Here is an 18768-nt window from a genome sequence, read left to right on the forward strand (position 1 = left end):
TCACCAGGTGCCCTCGGGGGTCACTCGCCCCCGGCCACCCCCCAGGTTCAGCCACAGCCAGGGCTTCTGCTGGAACATTTTCTGGCTTTTCCCCTTTCTCGGCAACTCTTGGATGCCCCCTGTGCTGCTCACCCGGCGCACAGCTCCCAGTGGCCACAGCTTGTGCCGCCACTGACAGCCGGGCAGGGCTCAGCTGTCCCTGGCTCTGGGTGGGGTCAATCCCTCCAGTTCTGCACCCACACTGAGCCTCTGAGCTCTCCAGCCCTGCTCTGAGACCCCCAACCCTGCTCTGAGCCCCTCAGCTCTGCTCTGAGACCCCCAACCCTGTTCTGAGCACCCCAACCCTGCTCTGAGCCCTGCTCTGAGCCCCCAACCCTGCTCTGAGCCCCCCAACCCTGCTCTGAGCCCCTCAGCTCTGCTCTGAACCCCCCAGCCCTGCTCTGAGACCCCCAACCCTGCTCTGAGCCCTGCTCTGAGACCCCCAACCCTGCTCTGAGACCCCCAACCCTGCTCTGAACCCTCCTCTGAGCCCCTCAGCTCTGCTCTGAGCCCCCCAGCCCTGCCCTGAGCCCCCCAACCCTGCTCTGAACCCTGCTCTGAGCCCCCAACCCTGCTTTGAACCCTGCTCTGAGCCCCCAACCCTGCTCTGAACCCTGCTCTGAGCCCCCAACCCTGCTTTGAACCCTGCTCTGAGCCCCCAACCCTGCTCTGAACCCCCCAGCCCTGCTCTGAGCCCCTCAGCTCTGCTCTGAACCCCCCAGCCCTGCCCTGAGCCCCCCAACCCTGCTCTGAACCCCCCAGCCCTGCCCTGAGCCCCTCAGCTCTGCTCTGAACCCCCCAGCCCTGCCCTGAGCCCCCCAACCCTGCTTTGAACCCTGCTCTGAGCCCCCAACCCTGCTCTGAACCCCCCAGCCCTGCCCTGAGCCCCTCAGCTCTGCTCTGAACCCCCCAGCCCTGCTCTGAGCCCCCCAACCCTGCCCTGAGCCCCTCAGCTCTGCTCTGAACCCCCCAGCCCTGCTCTGAGCCCCTCAGCTCTGCTCTGAACCCCCCAGCCCTGCCCTGAGCCCCCCAACCCTGCCCTGAGCCCCTCAGCTCTGCTCTGAACCCCCCAGCCCTGCTCTGAGCCCCTCAGCCCTGCCCTGAGCCCCCAGCCCTGCCCTGAGCCCCCAGCCCTGCTCTGAGCCCCTCAGCTCTGCTCTGAGCCCCCCAGCCCTGCTCTGAACCCCCCAGCCCTGCTCTGAGCCCCCAGCCCTGCCCTGAGCCCCCAACCCTGCTCTGAGCCCCCCAGCCCTGCCCTGAGCCCCCCAACCCTGCTCTGAGACCCCAACCCTGCTCTGAGCCCCTCAGCTCTGCTCTGAACCCCCCAGCCCTGCCCTGAGCCCCCAGCCCTGCTCTGAGCTCCCAACCCTGCTCTGAACCCCCCAGCCCTGCCCTGAGCCCCTCAGCTCTGCTCTGAACCCCCCAGCCCTGCCCTGAGCCCCCCAACCCTGCCCTGAGCCCCTCAGCTCTGCTCTGAACCCCCCAGCCCTGCTCTGAGCCCCTCAGCCCTGCCCTGAGCCCCCAGCCCTGCCCTGAGCCCCCAGCCCTGCTCTGAGCCCCTCAGCTCTGCTCTGAGCCCCCCAGCCCTGCTCTGAACCCCCCAGCCCTGCTCTGAGCCCCCAACCCTGCTCTGAGCCCCCCAACCCTGCCCTGAGCCCCTCAGCTCTGCTCTGAGCCCCCAGCCCTGCCCTGAGCCCCCAACCCTGCTCTGAGCCCCCCAGCCCTGCCCTGAGCCCCCCAACCCTGCTCTGAGACCCCAACCCTGCTCTGAGCCCCTCAGCTCTGCTCTGAACCCCCCAGCCCTGCCCTGAGCCCCCAACCCTGCCCTGAGACCCCAACCCTGCTCTGAGCCCCTCAGCCCTGCCCTGAGCCCCCCAACCCTGCCCTGAGACCCCAACCCTGCCCTGAGCCCCTCAGCTCTGCTCTGAGCCCCCCAGCCCTGCCCTGAGCCCCCCAACCCTGCCCTGAGACCCCAACCCTGCTCTGAGCCCCTCAGGTCTGCTCTGAACCCCCCAGCCCTGTCCTGAGCCCCCCAGCCCTGCTCTGAGCCCCCAACCCTGCTCTGAACCCCTCAGCCCTGCTCTGAGCCCCCCAGCCCTGCCCTGAGCCCCCCAACCCTGCCCTGAGACCCCAACCCTGCCCTGAGCCCCTCAGCTCTGCTCTGAGCCCCCCAGCCCTGCCCTGAGCCCCCCAACCCTGCCCTGAGACCCCAACCCTGCTCTGAGCCCCTCAGGTCTGCTCTGAACCCCCCAGCCCTGTCCTGAGCCCCCCAGCCCTGCTCTGAGCCCCCAACCCTGCTCTGAACCCCTCAGCCCTGCCCTGAGCCCCCCAGCCCTGCCCTGAGCCCCCCAACCCTGCTCTGAGCCCCCCAGCCCTGCCCTGAGCCCCCCAACCCTGATCTGAACCCCCCAGCCCTGCCCTGAGCCCCCCAACCCTGCCCTGAGCCCCCCAACCCTGCTCTGAGCCCCTCAGCTTTGCTCTGAACCCTCCAGCCCTGCCCTGAGCCTCCCAGCCCTGCCCTGAGCCCCCCAACCCTGCCCTGAGCCCCTCAGCCCTGCCCTGAGCCCCCCAGCCCTGCTCTGAACCCCCCAGCCCTGCTCTGAACCCCCCAGCCCTGCTCTGAGCCCCCAACCCTGCTCTGAGCCCTCCAGCTCTGCTCTGAGCCCCCCAGCCCTGCCCTGAGCCCCCCAGCCCTGCTCTGCACACCCAGCTCTTCGGGGCCACCCCCAAGCCCCTCAGGAACACCTACTTGAGCTTCAGCTCCCGCGTCTGCTCGTTCTGGGCCTCCTCCAGGTCCTGGCGCACGCGGATGTACTCGTCGTGCTGGTCCTGGATCTCAGCCTTCACAGCCTGCAGCTTGGCGTAGAGCTGGGAGGGGGAGCAGCACCTCAGCCCTGCCCCGGGGAGCCCTGGGGAGGGACCTGCTGCTCCCCGTCCCTGTCCCCACCTGCCCTGCTCTCACCTTCTTGAGCTTCTTGGTTTTGATCTCCACCTCCTGCTGCAGGGACGTGAAGGTCTCGCGCAGCTCCATGGTCTCCTCGTCCCTCAGCAGCATCTCCTGCTGCATCTCGCGCTCCCGGCGTTTCTGAGGGGCAGGGACACGGCTGGGACCGGGACGGGCATGGGGAGTGGCCCCAGGACAGCCCTGTCACCCCGGTACCTGCTCAGCGATCTCCTGCCGCCTCAGCTCCAGCATCTTCTGCTGCTCGTTGGTGTGGTCCACGATGGTCCTGCCCCCGATGAGCAGCTTGCTCTCCATGGCCTGGAGGGGAGGGTGGGCTCAGGGCAGGGGTCAGGGCTGGGATCCCCACCCCCATCCAGGGGCTTTGCCTCACGCCGCCCTCACTGGGTGGTGACCCCCACTCTGATCCCTGTCCCCACACCTGATCCCTGCCCCGCCCCTGATCCCTGATCCCTGTTCCCATCCCTGATCCCTGATGGTCACTCCGATCCCTGATCCCTGTCCCCAGCCCTGATCCCTGTTCCCACACCTGATCCCTGGTGGTCACTCCCATCCCTGATCCCTGTCCCCAACCCTGATCCCTGATGGTCACTCCCATCCCTGATCCCTGTCCCCAGCCCTGATCCCTGTTCCCACACCTGATCCCTGGTGGTCACTCCCATCCCTGATCCCTGTCCCCAGCCCTGATCCCTGATGGTCACTCCCATCCCTGATCCCTGTCCCCAGCCCTGATCCCTGTCCCCAGCCCTGATCCCTGGCGGTCACTCCCATCCCTGATCCCTGTCCCCACACCTGATCCCTGGTGGTCACTCCATCCCTGATCTCTGTCCCCACCCCCGATCCCTGTTCCCAGCCCTGATCCGTGGTGATCACCCCATCCCTGATCCCTGTCCCTATCCCTGATCCCTGGCGGTCACCCCCAGCCCTGATCCCTGTCCCCATCCCTGATCCCTGATCCCTGTCCCCAGCCCTGATCCCTGGTGGTCACCCCCCTTCCCTGATCCCTGTCCCCACTCCTGATCCCTGTCCCCACACCTGATCCCTGATCCCACCCCTGACCACTGTACCTATCCCTGACCTCTGGTGATCAACCCCATCCCTGATCCCTGTCCCCAGCCCTGATCCCTGTCCCCAGCCCTGGTCCCTGATCCCTGTCCCCAGCCCTGATCCCTGATCCCTGTCCCCACCCCCGATCCCTGTTCCCATCCCTGATCCCTGATGGTCACTCCCATCCCTGATCCCTGTCCCTAGCCCTGATCCCTGTTCCCATCCCTGATCCCTGATGGTCACTCCCATCCCTGATGGTCACTCCCATCCCTGATCCCTGTCCCCATCCCTGATCCCTGATGGTCACTCCCATCCCTGATCCCTGTTCCCATCCCTGATCCCTGATGGTCACTCCCATCCCTGATCCCTGTTCCCATCCCTGATCCCTGATGGTCACTCCCATCCCTGATCCCTGTCCCCAGCCCTGATCCCTGTCCCCACACCTGATCCCTGGTGGTCACTCCATCCCTGATCTCTGTCCCCACCCCCGATCCCTGTTCCCAGCCCTGATCCGTGGTGATCACCCCATCCCTGATCCCTGTCCCTATCCCTGATCCCTGTCCCCATCCCTGATCCCTGATCCCTGTCCCCAGCCCTGATCCCTGGTGGTCATCCCCCTTCCCTGATCCCTGTCCCCACACCTGATCCCTGGTGGTCACTCCATCCCTGATCTCTGTCCCCACCCCCGATCCCTGTTCCCAGCCCTGATCCGTGGTGATCACCCCATCCCTGATCCCTGTCCCTATCCCTGATCCCTGTCCCCATCCCTGATCCCTGATCCCTGTCCCCAGCCCTGATCCCTGGTGGTCATCCCCCTTCCCTGATCCCTGTCCCCACTCCTGATCCCTCTCCCCACACCTGATCCCTGATCCCACCCCTGACCACTGTACCTATCCCTGACCTCTGGTGATCAACCCCATCCCTGATCCCTGTCCCCAACCCTGATCCCTGTCCCCAGCCCTGATCCCTGTCCCCAGCCCTGGTCCCTGATCCCTTTGCCCATCCCTGATCCCTGTCCCCAGCCCTGGTCCCTGATCCCTGTCCCCAAACCTGATCCCTGTCCCCATCCCTGATCCCTGTCCCCAGCCCTGGTCCCTGATCCCTTTCCCCAGCCCTGATCCCTGATCCCTGTCCCCAGCCCTGATCCCTGATCCCTGATCCCTGTCCCCATCCCTGATCCCTGATCCCTGTCCCCAGCCCTGATCCCTTTCCCCATCCCTGATCCCTGATCCCTGATCCCTTTCCCCATCCCTGATCCCTGATCCCTGTCCCCAGCCCTGGTCCCTGATCCCTGTCCCCAGCCCTGGTCCCTGATCCCTGTCCCCATCCCTGATCCCTGTCCCCACACCTGATCCCTGTCCCCACAACTGATCCCTGTCCCCAGCCCTGGTCCCTGATCCCTTTCCCCATCCCTGATCCCTGATCCCTGTCCCCATCCCTGATCCCTGATCCCTGTCCCCAGCCCTGATCTCTGTCCCCATCCCTGATCCCTGATCCCTGATCCCTGTCCCCATCCCTAATCCCTGATCCCTGATCCCTGTCCCCATCCCTGATCCCTGATCCCTGTCCCCAGCCCTGATCCCTGATCCCTGTCCCCAGCCCTGATCCCTGTCCCCAGCCCTGGTCCCTGATCCCTGTCCCCATCCCTGGTCCCTGATCCCTGTCCCCAGCCCTGATCCCTGTCCCCAGCCCTGATCCCTGATCCCTGATCCCTGGTCCCTGATCCCTGATCCCTGTCCCCAGCCCTGCTCTCAGGGAGGTGGGAGCGTTCAGTGCCCCTCTGCTCGGAGCCCTGCTGACGGGGAGGAGGCTGTGCACGATTAGATTGGATGTTGGGAACAATTCCCAGCTGGAGAGGGCTGTCCTGCCCAGGCAGGGGTGCACTCCCCATCCCTGGAGGGGTTCCAAAGCCCTGTGGCTGTGGCACTTGGGGACAGGGGGCTCTGGTGGCCTGGGCACTGCTGGCACGGTCGGGCTGGGCGATCCCTGAAGGGCGTTCCCCACAGTTCCATGGCTCCATGGACACCCAGCAGCCCGGGGTGGCTCAGCAGCCCGGGCACAGCAGCACGGGCTCGGGGGGCAGGTGATGTGTCCCCTGCACGGGGCCGCTGGCTCCGAGCCCGATCTGCTCCGAGCGCGCTTCCTTCCGCACAGCTGGGATTCCAGGGATGAGCAGGGATGGGATTCCAGGGATGAGCAGGGATGTGCGGCAGCTGCGGCCCGCCGGCACACAGAAAGGGGGCTGTGCACACAGAAATGCACAAACGCACAAATAAACACACACAGAAATACACACACACAGGGGCTGAGCACAGAGCAATGCACAAACACACAGAGAAATGCACAAACACACAAATAAAAACACACAGAAATACACACACACACAAATACACACACACAGAAATACACACACACAGGGGCTGAGCACAGAGCAATGCACAAACACACACAGAAATACACAAACGCACAAATAAACACACACAGAAATACACACACACACAAATAAACACACACAGAAATACACAAACACACAAATACACACACAGAAATACACACACACAGGGGCTGAGCACAGAGCAATGCACAAACACACACAGAAATGCACAAACACACAAATAAAAACACAGAAATACAGACACACAGGGGCTGAGCACAGAGCAATGCACAAACACACACAGAAATACACAAACACACAAATAAACACACAGAGATACACACACACAGGGGCTGAGCACAGAGCAATGCACAAACACACACAGAAATACACAAACACACAAATACACACACAGAAATACACAAACACACAAATAAACACACACAGAAATACACACACACAAGGGCTGAGCACAGAGCAATGCACAAACACACACAGAAATGCACAAACACACAAATAAACACACACAGAAATACACATACACAGGGGCTGAGCACAGAGCAATGCACAAACACACACAGAAATGCACAAACACACAAATAAACACACACAGAAATACACACACACAGGGGCTGAGCACAGAGGAATGCACAAACACACAAATAAAAACACACAGAAATACACACACACAGGGGCTGAGCACAGAGCAATGCACAAACACACACAGAAATACACACAAACACACAAATAAACACACACAGAAATACACACACACACACACACACGGGATGTGCACACAGAAATGCACAAACACACAAATAAACACACACAAACACACACACACATGGGATGTGCACACAGAAATGCACAGACACACAAATACACACACAGAGAAATGCACAAACACACAAATAAACACACACAGAAATACACACAAACACACAAATACACACACAGAAATACACAAACACACAAATAAACACACACAGAAATACACACACACAGGGGCTGAGCACAGAGCAATGCATAAACACACACAGAAATGCACAAACACACAAATAAACACACACAGAAATACACACACACAGGGGCTGAGCACAGAGCAATGCACAAACACACACAGAAATACACAAACACACAAATAAACACACACAGAAATGCACAAACACACAAATAAACACACACAGAAATGCACACACACACAAATAAACACACACAGAAATACACACAAACACACAAATAAACACACACACAGAAATACACAAACACACAAATAAACACACACAGAAATACACACACATGGGATATGCACACAGAAATGCACAAACACACACAGAAATATACACAAACACACAAATAAACACACACAAACACACACACACAGGATGTGCACACAGAAATGCACAAACACACACACAGGGAGCACATCCTGTGCCAGGCTGAACACGTTCAGGTAGGTGTGGGAGCACCAGGCGTCTGTGCACACCGTGTGTGTGTGTGTGTGTGTGTGTGCACACCGTGGGTGTGTGCACACTGTGTGTGGTGTCCACACTCTGTGTGTCTGCGTGTGCAGTGCATGTGTGTGTGCACACCATGTGTGTGTATGTGTGTGTGTGTACACTGTGTGTATATGTGCAAACTGTGTGTGTATGTGCACAGTGTGTGTGTATGTGTACACTTTGTGTGTGTGTGCAAACTGTGTGTGTATGTGCACACTGTGTGTGTGTGTGTGTACACTGTGTGTGTGTGTGTGTGTACACTGAGTGTGTATGTGTACACTGTGTGTGTGTGTGCACTGTGTGTATGTGTGTGTACACTGTGTGTATGTGCACACTGTGTGTGTGTATGTGCACACTGTGTGTGTATGTGTACACTGTGTGTGTGTGTGTGTACAGAGTGTGTATGTGCACACTGTGTGTGTGTATGTGTACACTGTGTGTGTGTGTACACTGTGTGTGTGTACACTGTGTGTGTGTGCACACTGTGTGTATGTGTACACTGTGTGTGTGTGTACACTGTGTGTGTGTGTGTACAGAGTGTGTATGTGCACACTGTGTGTGTGTATGTGTACACTGTGTGTGTGTGTACACTGTGTGTGTGCACACTGTGTGTATGTGCACACTGTGTGTGTGTGTACACTGTGTGTATGTGTACACTGTGTGTGTATGTGTACACTATGTGTGTGTATGTGTACACTGTGTGTGTGTGTGCACTGTGTGTGTGCACACTGTGTGTGTGTGTACACTGTGTGTGTGTATGTGTACACTGTGTATGTATGTGTACACTGTGTGTATGTGTACACTGTGTGTATGTGTACACTGAGTGTGTATGTGTACACTGTGTGTGTGCACACTGTGTGTGTATGTGTACACTGTGTGTGTGTGTACACTGTGTGTGTGTGTGTGTACAGAGTGTGTATGTGCACACTGTGTGTGTGTATGTGTACACTGTGTGTGTGTGTACACTGTGTATGTGTATGTGTACACTATGTGTGTGTATGTGTACACTGTGTGTGTGTGCACACTGTGTGTGTGTGTGTACACTGTGTGTGTGTGTACACTGTGTGTGTGTATGTGTACACTGTGTATGTATGTGTACACTGTGTGTATGTGTACACTGTGTGTATGTGTACACTGAGTGTGTATGTGTACACTGTGTGTGTGCACACTGTGTGTGTGTGCACACTGTGTGTGTGTGTACACTGTGTGTGTGTGTGTGTACACTGAGTGTGTATGTGTACACTGTGTATGTGTACACTGTGTGTATGTGTACACTGTGTGTGTGTGTACACTGTGTCTGTGCACACTGTGTGTGTGTGTGTGTGTACACTGAGTGTGTATGTGTACACTGTGTGTATGTGTACACTGTGTGTATGTGTATACTGTATGTGTGTGTGCACACTGTGTGTGTGTGTACACTGTGTGTATGTGTACACTGTGTGTGTGTGCACACTGTGTGTGTGTGTACACTGTGTGTGTGTGCACACTGTGTGTGTATGTGCACACTGTGTGTGTGTGTACACTGTGTGTGTGTGTGCACACTGTATGTGTGTGTACACTGTGTGTATGTGTACACTGTGTGTGTATGTGCACACTGTGTGTGTGTGTGTACACTGTGTGTGTGTGTGTGTACACTGTGTGTGTATGTGCACACTGTGTGTGTGTGTACACTGTGTGTGTGTGTGTGTACACTGAGTGTGTATGTGTACACTGTGTATGTGCACACTGTGTGTGTGTGTACACTGTGTGTGTGTGTGTGTACACTGAGTGTGTATGTGTACACTGTGTATGTGCACACTGTGTGTGTGTGTACAGTGTGTGTATGTGTACACTGTGTGTGTGTGTGCACTGTGTGTATGTGTGTGTACACTGTGTGTATGTGCACACTGTGTGTGTGTATGTGCACACTGTGTGTGTATGTGCACACTGTGTGTGTATGTGTACACTGTGTGTGTGTGTACACTGTGTGTGTGTGTGTGTACAGAGTGTGTATGTGCACACTGTGTGTGTGTATGTGTACACTGTGTGTGTGTGTACACTGTGTATGTGTATGTGTACACTATGTGTGTGTATGTGTACACTGTGTGTGTGTGTGCACTGTGTGTGTGCACACTGTGTGTGTGTGTACACTGTGTGTGTGTATGTGTACACTGTGTATGTATGTGTACACTGTGTGTATGTGTACACTGTGTGTATGTGTACACTGAGTGTGTATGTGCACACTGTATGTGTGTGTACACTGTGTGTATGTGTACACTGAGTGTGTGTGTACACTGAGTGTGTATGTGTACACTGTGTGTGTATGTGTACACTGTGTGTGTGTGCACACTGTGTGTGTATGTGCACACTGTGTGTGTGTGTACACTGTGTGTGTGTGCACACTGTGTGTGTATGTGCACACTGTGTGTGTGTGCACACTGTGTGTGTATGTGCACACTGTGTGTGTGTGTACACTGTGTGTGTGTGCACACTGTGTGTGTGTGTGCACACTGTGTGTGTGTGTGTACACTGTGTGTGTATGTGCACACTGTGTGTGTGTATGTGTACACTATGTGTGTGTATGTGTACACTGTGTGTGTGTGTGTACACTGTGTGTGTATGTGCACACTGTGTGTACACTGTGTGTGTGTATGTGCACACTGTGTGTGTGTGTGTACACTGTGTGTGTGTGTGTACACTGTGTATGTGCACACTGTGTGTGTGTACACTGTGTGTGTATGTGCACACTGTGTGTGTGTATGTGCAAACTGTGTGTGTATGTGCACACTGTGTGTGTGTGTGTACACTGTGTGTGTATGTGCACACTGTGTGTGTGTACACTGTGTGTGTATGTGCACACTGTGTGTGTGTATGTGCAAACTGTGTGTGTATGTGCACACTGTGTGTGTGTGTGTATACACTGTGTGTGTATGTGCACACTGTGTGTGTATGTGCAAACTGTGTGTGTATGTGCACACTGTGTGTGTGTGTGTGTACACTGTGTGTGTATGTGCACACTGTGTGTGTGTATGTGCACACTGTGTGTGTGTGTACACTGTGTGTGTGTGTACACTGTGTCTGTGCACACTGTGTGTGTGTGTGTACACTGTGTGTGTGTGTACACTGTGTGTGTGTGTGTGTACACTGTGTGTGTGTACACTGTGTGTATGTGTACACTGTGTGTGTGTGTGCACAGTGTGTGTGTATGTGCACACAGTGTGTGTGTATGTGCAAACTGTGTGTATAAGTGCACTTTGTGTGTGTATGTGTAAGCACACCGTGTGTAAGCACACCCTGTGTGTAGAAGTGCACTCTGTGTGTGTGTGTGTAAGCACACCATGTGTACGCACACCGTGTGTGTGCACACCCTGTGTGTATAAGTGCACTCTGTGTGTGTATGTGTGTGTAAGCACACTGTGTGTAAGCACACCATGTGTAAGCACACCGTGTGTAAGCACACCGTGTGTGTGCACACCCTGTGTGTATAAGTGTACTCTGTGTGTGTATGTGTGTGTAAGCACACTGTATGTAAGCACACTGTGTGTAAGCACAACGTGTGTGTGCACACCCTTTGTGTATAACTGCACTCTGTGTGTAAGCACACCAGGTGTATGCACACCGTGTGTATGCACACCGTGTGTGTGTGCACACCCTGTGTGTATAAGTGCACCCTGTGTGTATAAGTGCACTCTGTGTGTGTATGTGTGTGTAAGCACACCGTGTGTAAGCACACCGTGTGTAAGCACACTGTGTGTAAGCACACCCTGTGTGTATAAGTGCACTCTGTGTGTGTATGTGTGTGTAAGCACACTGTGTGTAAGCACACCATGTGTAAGCACACCGTGTGTAAGCACACCGTGTGTAAGCACACTGTGTGTAAGCACACCCTTTGTGTATAAGTGTACTCTGTGTGTGTATGTGTGTGTAAGCACACTGTGTGTAAGCACACCATGTGTAAGCACACCGTGTGTAAGCACACCGTGTGTGTGCACACCCTTTGTGTATAAGTGTACTCTGTGTGTGTATGTGTGTGTAAGCACACTGTGTGTAAGCACACCATGTGTAAGCACACCGTGTGTACGCACACGCTATGTAAGCACACCGTGTGTAAGCACACCATGTGTAAGCACACCGTGTGTGTGCACACCCTGTGTGTATAAGTGCACTCTGTGTGTGTATGTGTGTGTAAGCACACCGTGTGTGTGCACACCATGTGTAAGCACACCGTGTGTGTGCACACCCTGTGTGTATAAGTGCACTCTGTGTGTGTATGTGTGTGTAAGCACACCGTGTGTGTGCACACCATGTGTAAGCACACCGTGCGCGCGCACTCCTGCCCTGCGGCCCTGCTCCCGTGCCAGGGTGTCGGTGGGGGACGAGCAGGGGGACACCCTGTGTCCCCCACAGCTGCACCTCAGGGTGTCAGCAGGGACACACCCAGATGTCCCCAGGACAGCACACACGAAAATCAATCTCCCAGCCGCAGAGACAGCTCGGCCACCCTCTCTGAATGTCCCCTCTGCCACCAGCACGTGGCCACCCTCTCTCACTGAGCACCTGCCCTCGAGGTCCCTCTGGCCCCCCAGATCCAGGGCCCTGCTCCTCACAGGGCCCGGCCCCCCCTCACTGCCACGGCCACGGCCCTGAGGGGCAGGGGGGCCACCAGGCCACCCCAAGGGTGGTGCCAGCACTGGGGGGGCACACGCGCTGGTCACGGTGCTGCTGTCACATGTCCCTGGGGCAGGGGTCTCCATGGGGGTGCTGTGCACAGAGTGGGGGGCTCTGGCAAACCGCTGGCCCCCGTCCCCACCGACGGCTGCCTGGGGCAAGGCTCTGTTTCCATGGTTTTCCCCCAAATTTTTCCCCTTCCAGCTGCAGGGGGTGCACTGTGGGTTGTGGGGGAAGCCAGGGGACACCCCTACAGCTGTGCCAGCAGCCCCCAGCACCCAGGGGACACCCCACAGCTGTGCCTTCCTACCTTTTCCAGCCAGCGAGACCCTCACAGCCATTCAGTTCTGGGGCCACACAGCCCCCCAGGGGTGCCCCAGGCAGCTCCCCTGACCCTGGGGATCCCTCCTTCCTCCCTTCCGATGCGTGTCCCAGGCTGGGTGTTCCGCTGGGGGCTGACGCCCCCAAGGGCAGCCCCCCACCCGATCCTGTGCCGTCCCCTGCCAGGGCTGGGGGCACTGGGGTGCCGGGGGCCCTTCACCCCATCTCCTCCAAACCAATTGGGACCCAGTTCTTGGTCCCAATTGCTCCCCTTGATGCTCAGTGTCCCCTGGGGCGCCCGCTGGGGAGCAGGGAGGGGACCAGGAGCGTGCTGGGACGACGGTCCCGCTGCCATCCCCTCCCACAGAGCTCCCCCCTGCAGACAGCATCCCTGCCAGAGTAAGAGGTTTCTCGGTGCCACTGTTGCCTCCCCGCCAGGGCATTTATTCCCTCTAAGGAAGGGACTCCCAATCTCCTTTAGCACTAAGCCTCTCCCAGAAATTCATTTCCGGCACCCAAAGAACTTCCCAGCGCTTTCCCTCCCGCTGACCTCGGCCTCAGCCCCTGGCACGGCCTTGGAAGCACCCACACCCCGTAGCCAACTCCCCTGCGGCACAGCCCCTCTGCCTGGGCACACATCTGGGCACCCAGGAGCCCATCTGGGCACCCAGGGCACCCAGGAGCACATCTGGGCACCCAGAAGCACATCTGGGCACCCAGGAGCACATCTGGGCACCCAGGGCACCCAGGAGCACATCTGGGCACCCAGAAGCACATCTGGGCACCCAGGAGCACATCTGGGCACCCAGGGCACCCAGGAGCACATCTGGGCGCCCAGGAGCACATCTGCTGGGGCAGGCTGACCCCACCTCTCTGAGCTCAGTGTCCCACACGTCCCAGCTGGGTGGCAGAGGCAGAGCCCACACCCACGAGCGTGACACCAAGATGGGGTGCAGCGTGTCACCCGTGGGTGTGGGGGGCACCTCGTGTCCCCCTGTCACCTCGGGTGCCTTTGCCATGGTCACTACGGAGCCAGTGGCTCCTTGCCCAGCCCCACTGTGTGGCAAAGGTGCCCATGAGCACCGTGAGGCCACCCGGTGTCCCCGCAGCGTCCCACGGGCAGTGCCCACTGGGGTGAGCGTCACAGCAGGCTGTGCCCCTCTGGCACAGGGGGCATTTGTGCTGGCTGAGGTGACACCTCTCTGCTGTCACTGTTCTGTACCCCCACAGCCAGAGGGCCCCTGTGTGCGGAGCAGCGCCGAAGGCCACCAAAAGGGACATGGTGTCATCTCGCCTCCGGCCCTGCCTTGTTACTCAGCAGTTCTGGGACACACAGCGGCCCTGAGCCAGCCCGGCTGAGCCAGACAGGGAGACAGGACAGCTGCCAGCCCAGCCTGCACCCCACAGCCTGCACCCCACAGCGACGGGGGGATGGCTGCAGAGACCCCGTGCCAGGCATCCTGCCCTGCCAGGACACTTGTCACGGGACACCCGTCACGGGACACCCGCTGTGCCAGCCAGCAGCCCACGGCTCTGCCCCAGTGGCACGTCCCAGTGGGATCCCACGGTCTCTGTGCAGGCATCCAGGCACGGCCACGCATCCCTGGGCACGATCACACATCCCTGGGCACGGCCACGTGTCCCTGGGGCTGCAACAAACACGACCCTGGCCATGGAAGAGGGTCCGGACCCCTGCCCAGCCCAGGCACCCCGGGCATGTCCTCCCCGCAGAGGGATCCCTCCCTGCCTAGGCTCCAGCCCAGTCCCCGCATCCGGGCCAGAGGGGCTGTGCCAGAGGGGCCATGCTGAGTGTGATGCCGAGGGTCAGGGTGCTCGGGCTCCCTCCCCACTGCTGGCACTGTGGTCCCGGCCCCACGGCCACCATGGGCAGGGGGAACGACCCCACAGCTCAGTGGGGTCAGCAGCAGGGCTGGGGCAGGGGGAGGTGCAGCCCCAGACCCCCCGGCACAGCTGGGGCTGCCATGGCCCCTCTCACCAAATCCCTGAGCATCCCTGAGCCAGCGGTGGTGCCCCCATCCACCCTGCTCTGGCTTGGGGTGCCAGGAAGGATTTGGGGTGGGGAGGAGGATGGGGGTCCCTGCAGAGTTGCCAGGCCCTGCCCCCAGAGAGCCCCCTGGGAGCCAGGGGCTGGACAGAACTGGGGGCAGGTGGGGGCAGGTGCAGCGTGTCCCCAGCCCCAGCCCTGGGCTCACTCCCGAGGCCACCGGGGACGAATCTGCAGCATCACTCTCATCACTCCCCCTTCCCACACAAGCTGCTTTGTTGTGCCGAAGGGGACAAGAGCTGAGCACAGCTCATGCCACCAGCGACCCTCTCCCTCCCACCCCCTGCAGCTCCCACACAGGTCCCCACGCAGGTCTGAGGGCCACCCCAGCCCAGCCCCATGCCGGAGCCTGGGGCTGCCCTTGGGGACCCTGCCTGGACACCTCGCTTGGGTGGCCCCCTTGCTGGGCACCGCGGTGGGCACCTCCCCCAGGCTCCCTGCTCGGGATCCATTCCCACTCCACACCAGGGGCCGGGGGCGCAGCAGCCACCCCAGCCCCATTTGTCACCATGCGTGGCAACACGAACCTTGTACTTGATGGCCAGCAGCTCCGTGGCCTCCTGCTCCTTCCGCAGGTCCTCTATCATCTTCTCCTTCTCCTGGAGCAGCTTCTGCTTCTCCTCACTCACCAGGCTGTGGTCATCCTGGATAGCGGCTTTCTCCTCTTCCAGCCTCTCCTTCTGCTCCTTCAAGTAATTCTCCATGGTCTTCTCCAGGCCATCCTCATTCTCGTCCTCCCCTTCATTGTCCACGGCGCCCTCTCCATCCATTGCTTTCTTCCTCCGGCTGCTCCTCCTCCTCTTCTTGCCCAGCATCCCGCGTTTCTCCAGCTGGGCCTTCAGCCGGACGATCTCCTCCTGAAACTCCCGCAGCAAGGTGTCCTTGGGGTCCTCGTTCACCCGGGGCTTGTTCTTGATGTTCTTGGCCCTGTTGGCGAACCTGAGGGTGGAGAGGCTCTCGTCGTAGCTGTGGGAGGCCGGGCCCAAGGTGGCCACCATGATTGTCTTGGCGTTGCCCCCGAGGGAGTCCTGCAGCAGTCGGGTGAGCTTGGAGTCCCGGTAGGGGATGTGCGTGCTCCGGCCGTCCACCAGCGCCGAGATGACGTTGCCCAGGGCCGAGAGGGAGAGGTTGATCTTGGAGGCTTCCTTGGGGCGCTCTCCGTGGGCCCCCATTTTGTTCTGGCGCTCGCTGCCGGCCAGGTCCACGAGGTTGAGCTTGCCCACGCGGATGTGCTCCTCGCCGTCCGGCCCCGTCTCGCTGCACTCGATGGTGATCAGGAAGATGGCGTGGGAGCGCGAGCTGTGCTCGTTCATGTTGGTGCTGCCCACGGAGCGCGTCTGGCTGCCCAGGTTCATCACGTGCTCGATCTCCTTGACGTTCTTGGTCACGAAGGAGGAGAGGTCCTTGATGTACACCCCGGTCTCGGGGTTCTCCTTCAGCTCCAGCTTCTTGCTCTGGTCCTTGGCGAGGAGGTCCCTGATCTCCTCCTGGTAGATCTCCAGGTACGAGGCCCTCACCAGGTACTGCTGGTTCTGCGAGCGGGAGATGTGGGTGAAGATGTGCTCGAAGGCGCTGGGGATGATGCCGCGCTTCTCGGGCTCCGCCCAGGCGCCCTGCATGGTGTAGGTCTTGCCGGTGCCGGTCTGGCCATAGGCGAAGACGGTGCCGTTGAAGCCCTGCAGCACCGAGTCGATGAGCGGCCGCACCGTCTCATCGTAGAGGTCGGCCTGCTTGGAGCTGGCGTCGTACACGGCGTCGAAGGTGAAGGTCTTGGGCAGCTCCCCGGGGGCGGCGCGGGGGTTGCGGATGCTCACCTGGCCCAGCTTCACGTCCAGCTCCAGGACGCGCTCGTATCCCGCCGCCTCCTCCCGCCGGCTCATGGGCCGGCACCGGGCCACCACCCGGAGCGCCTCGCAGCCGCTGCGGGGCTTACCGGCCATGGCGGCGGCGGGCGGGGCCGGCGGCGCAGCGGGGCTGGGGGGCTCAGCCGCGCCGCCCCCGCGGCATCCCCGGGGCCGGGGCCGGGGCCGGGGCCGGGGCCGGGGCCGGGGCCGGGGCGGAGCGGGCGGGGCCGGGGCGGGGGGCGCGGGCGGCCGGGGCGCGGCGGGGCGGCCCCGCCGGGCGCTCGCTCATGGCAGCGCGGCCGCTGCGCCCCGCCCGGTGCGGGGATGGGGCGGCCGGGGCGGGCCGGGGCGGGGCGCGGCCGCGCCGCGATTGGTGCGCGCTCCCGCCCGCGCCCCCGAGCGCGCTCCCGCAGCCGCGCACCCGCACCCGCGGGCGGGAGCGCCGCCGGGCCCCCCTCGCCTCCCCGGGCACGCCGGGAGCTGTAGTGCGGCCTTTGTGCCGCGCCCGGGCTCGGGATGCGGGATGCGGGGCTCGGGGGCAGGGCTGGGGCGTGGAATGAAGGATGCGGGAGTGGGATGCTGCGTTGGAATGCAGAACCGGCATGTGGGATGGGGATTGTGGGATGAAGGATGCGGCGTTGGAATGCGGGATTAGGATGGAGGATGAAGGATACGGGTCTGGCGGGCAGGGCTGGGATGCAAGATTAGGATACAGGATACGGAATGCGGGATTGAGATATGGGATCACAAATGCAGGAATGGCATGCAGGATGCAGGACTGGGATATGGGATGAAGGATACAGGATTGGGATGTAGGACAAAGGATTGGAATGTAGGACTGGGATGCTGGACTGGAATGCAGGACCGGGATGTGGGATGAAGGATGCAGTACTGGGGTCCAGTGCTGGGATGCAGCACTGGAATGCAGGACTGAGATTCTGGGCTGGGATGCTGCATTGGAATGCAGGATGAAGGATTGAGGATGAAGGATGCAGGTCTGGGATGTGGGTTGCAGAATGCAGGATGCAGGATTTGTGTGCATGGAGAGTATTTTTGGGGAGTGCAGGATGTGGGATACAGGATGTAGGACTGGGATGTGGGAAGCAGGGTGCAGGGTCCATGATGAGGGATCAGGGATGTGGGATACAGGATGCAGGACTGGGATGAGGGAAGCAGGGTGCAGATTCCATGATGAGGGATCAGGGATGTGGGATACAGGATGGGGGACTGGGATGTGGGAAGCAGGGTGCAGGGTCCATGATGGGGGATCAGGGATGGGGGATACAGGATGCAGGACTGGGATGTGGGAAGCAGGGTGCAGATTCCATGATGAGGGATCAGGGATGGGGGATACAGGATGCAGGACTGGGATGTGGGAAGCAGGGTGCAGGGTCCATGATGAGGGATCAGGGATGGGGGATACAGGATGCAGGACTGGGATGTGGGAAGCAGGGTGCAGGGTCCATGATGGAGGATCAGGGATGGGGGATACAGGATGCGGGACTGGGATGTGGGAAGCAGGGTGCAGGGTCCATGATGGGGGATCAGGGATGGGGGATACAGGATGGGGGACTGGGATGTGGGAAGCAGGGTGCAGGGTCCATGATGGAGGATCAGGGATGGGGGATACAGGATGGGGGACTGGGATGAGGGAAGCAGGGTGCAGGGTCCATGATGGGGGATCAGGGATGGGGGATACAGGATGGGGGACTGGGATGTGGGAAGCAGGGTGCAGGGTCCATGATGGGGGATCAGGGATGGGGGATACAGGATGGGGGACTGGGATGTGGGAAGCAGGGTGCAGATTCCATGATGAGGGATCAGGGATGGGGGATACAGGATGCAGGACAGAGGCAGGAGAAGCAGGGGATGCCCAGTCCCAGCGCTCTGACAGGGACAGAGCTCTTTTCTCAGACCTGGCAGCCAGCACAGGGCATGGTCACCCTGTGGAGTTTGGGGGTCCCTGGGCT

At 59.7% G+C, this 18768-nt stretch overlaps 1 protein-coding gene across 1 annotated transcript in view; it reads right to left on the reverse strand.

The window, feature by feature from the left end:
- Positions 1-17011, reverse strand: part of KIF3C (kinesin family member 3C) — a 22226-nt gene extending 5215 nt beyond the window's left edge. Inside the window, exons 1-4 of the mRNA XM_068183102.1 lie at positions 15482-17011; positions 3200-3301; positions 3002-3124; positions 2789-2907 (exon numbers count right to left, since the gene is read on the reverse strand). Coding sequence (XP_068039203.1) covers positions 2789-2907; positions 3002-3124; positions 3200-3301; positions 15482-16894 — 1757 coding nt within the window. The 5' untranslated portion in view covers positions 16895-17011. The remainder of the gene's footprint in view (positions 1-2788; positions 2908-3001; positions 3125-3199; positions 3302-15481) is intronic.
- Between the last annotated feature and the right edge of the window lie 1757 nt (positions 17012-18768).

This window comes from Anomalospiza imberbis, chromosome 3 (assembly GCF_031753505.1).
Source record: "Anomalospiza imberbis isolate Cuckoo-Finch-1a 21T00152 chromosome 3, ASM3175350v1, whole genome shotgun sequence".
In the NCBI taxonomy this organism is placed as follows: domain Eukaryota; kingdom Metazoa; phylum Chordata; class Aves; order Passeriformes; family Viduidae; genus Anomalospiza; species Anomalospiza imberbis.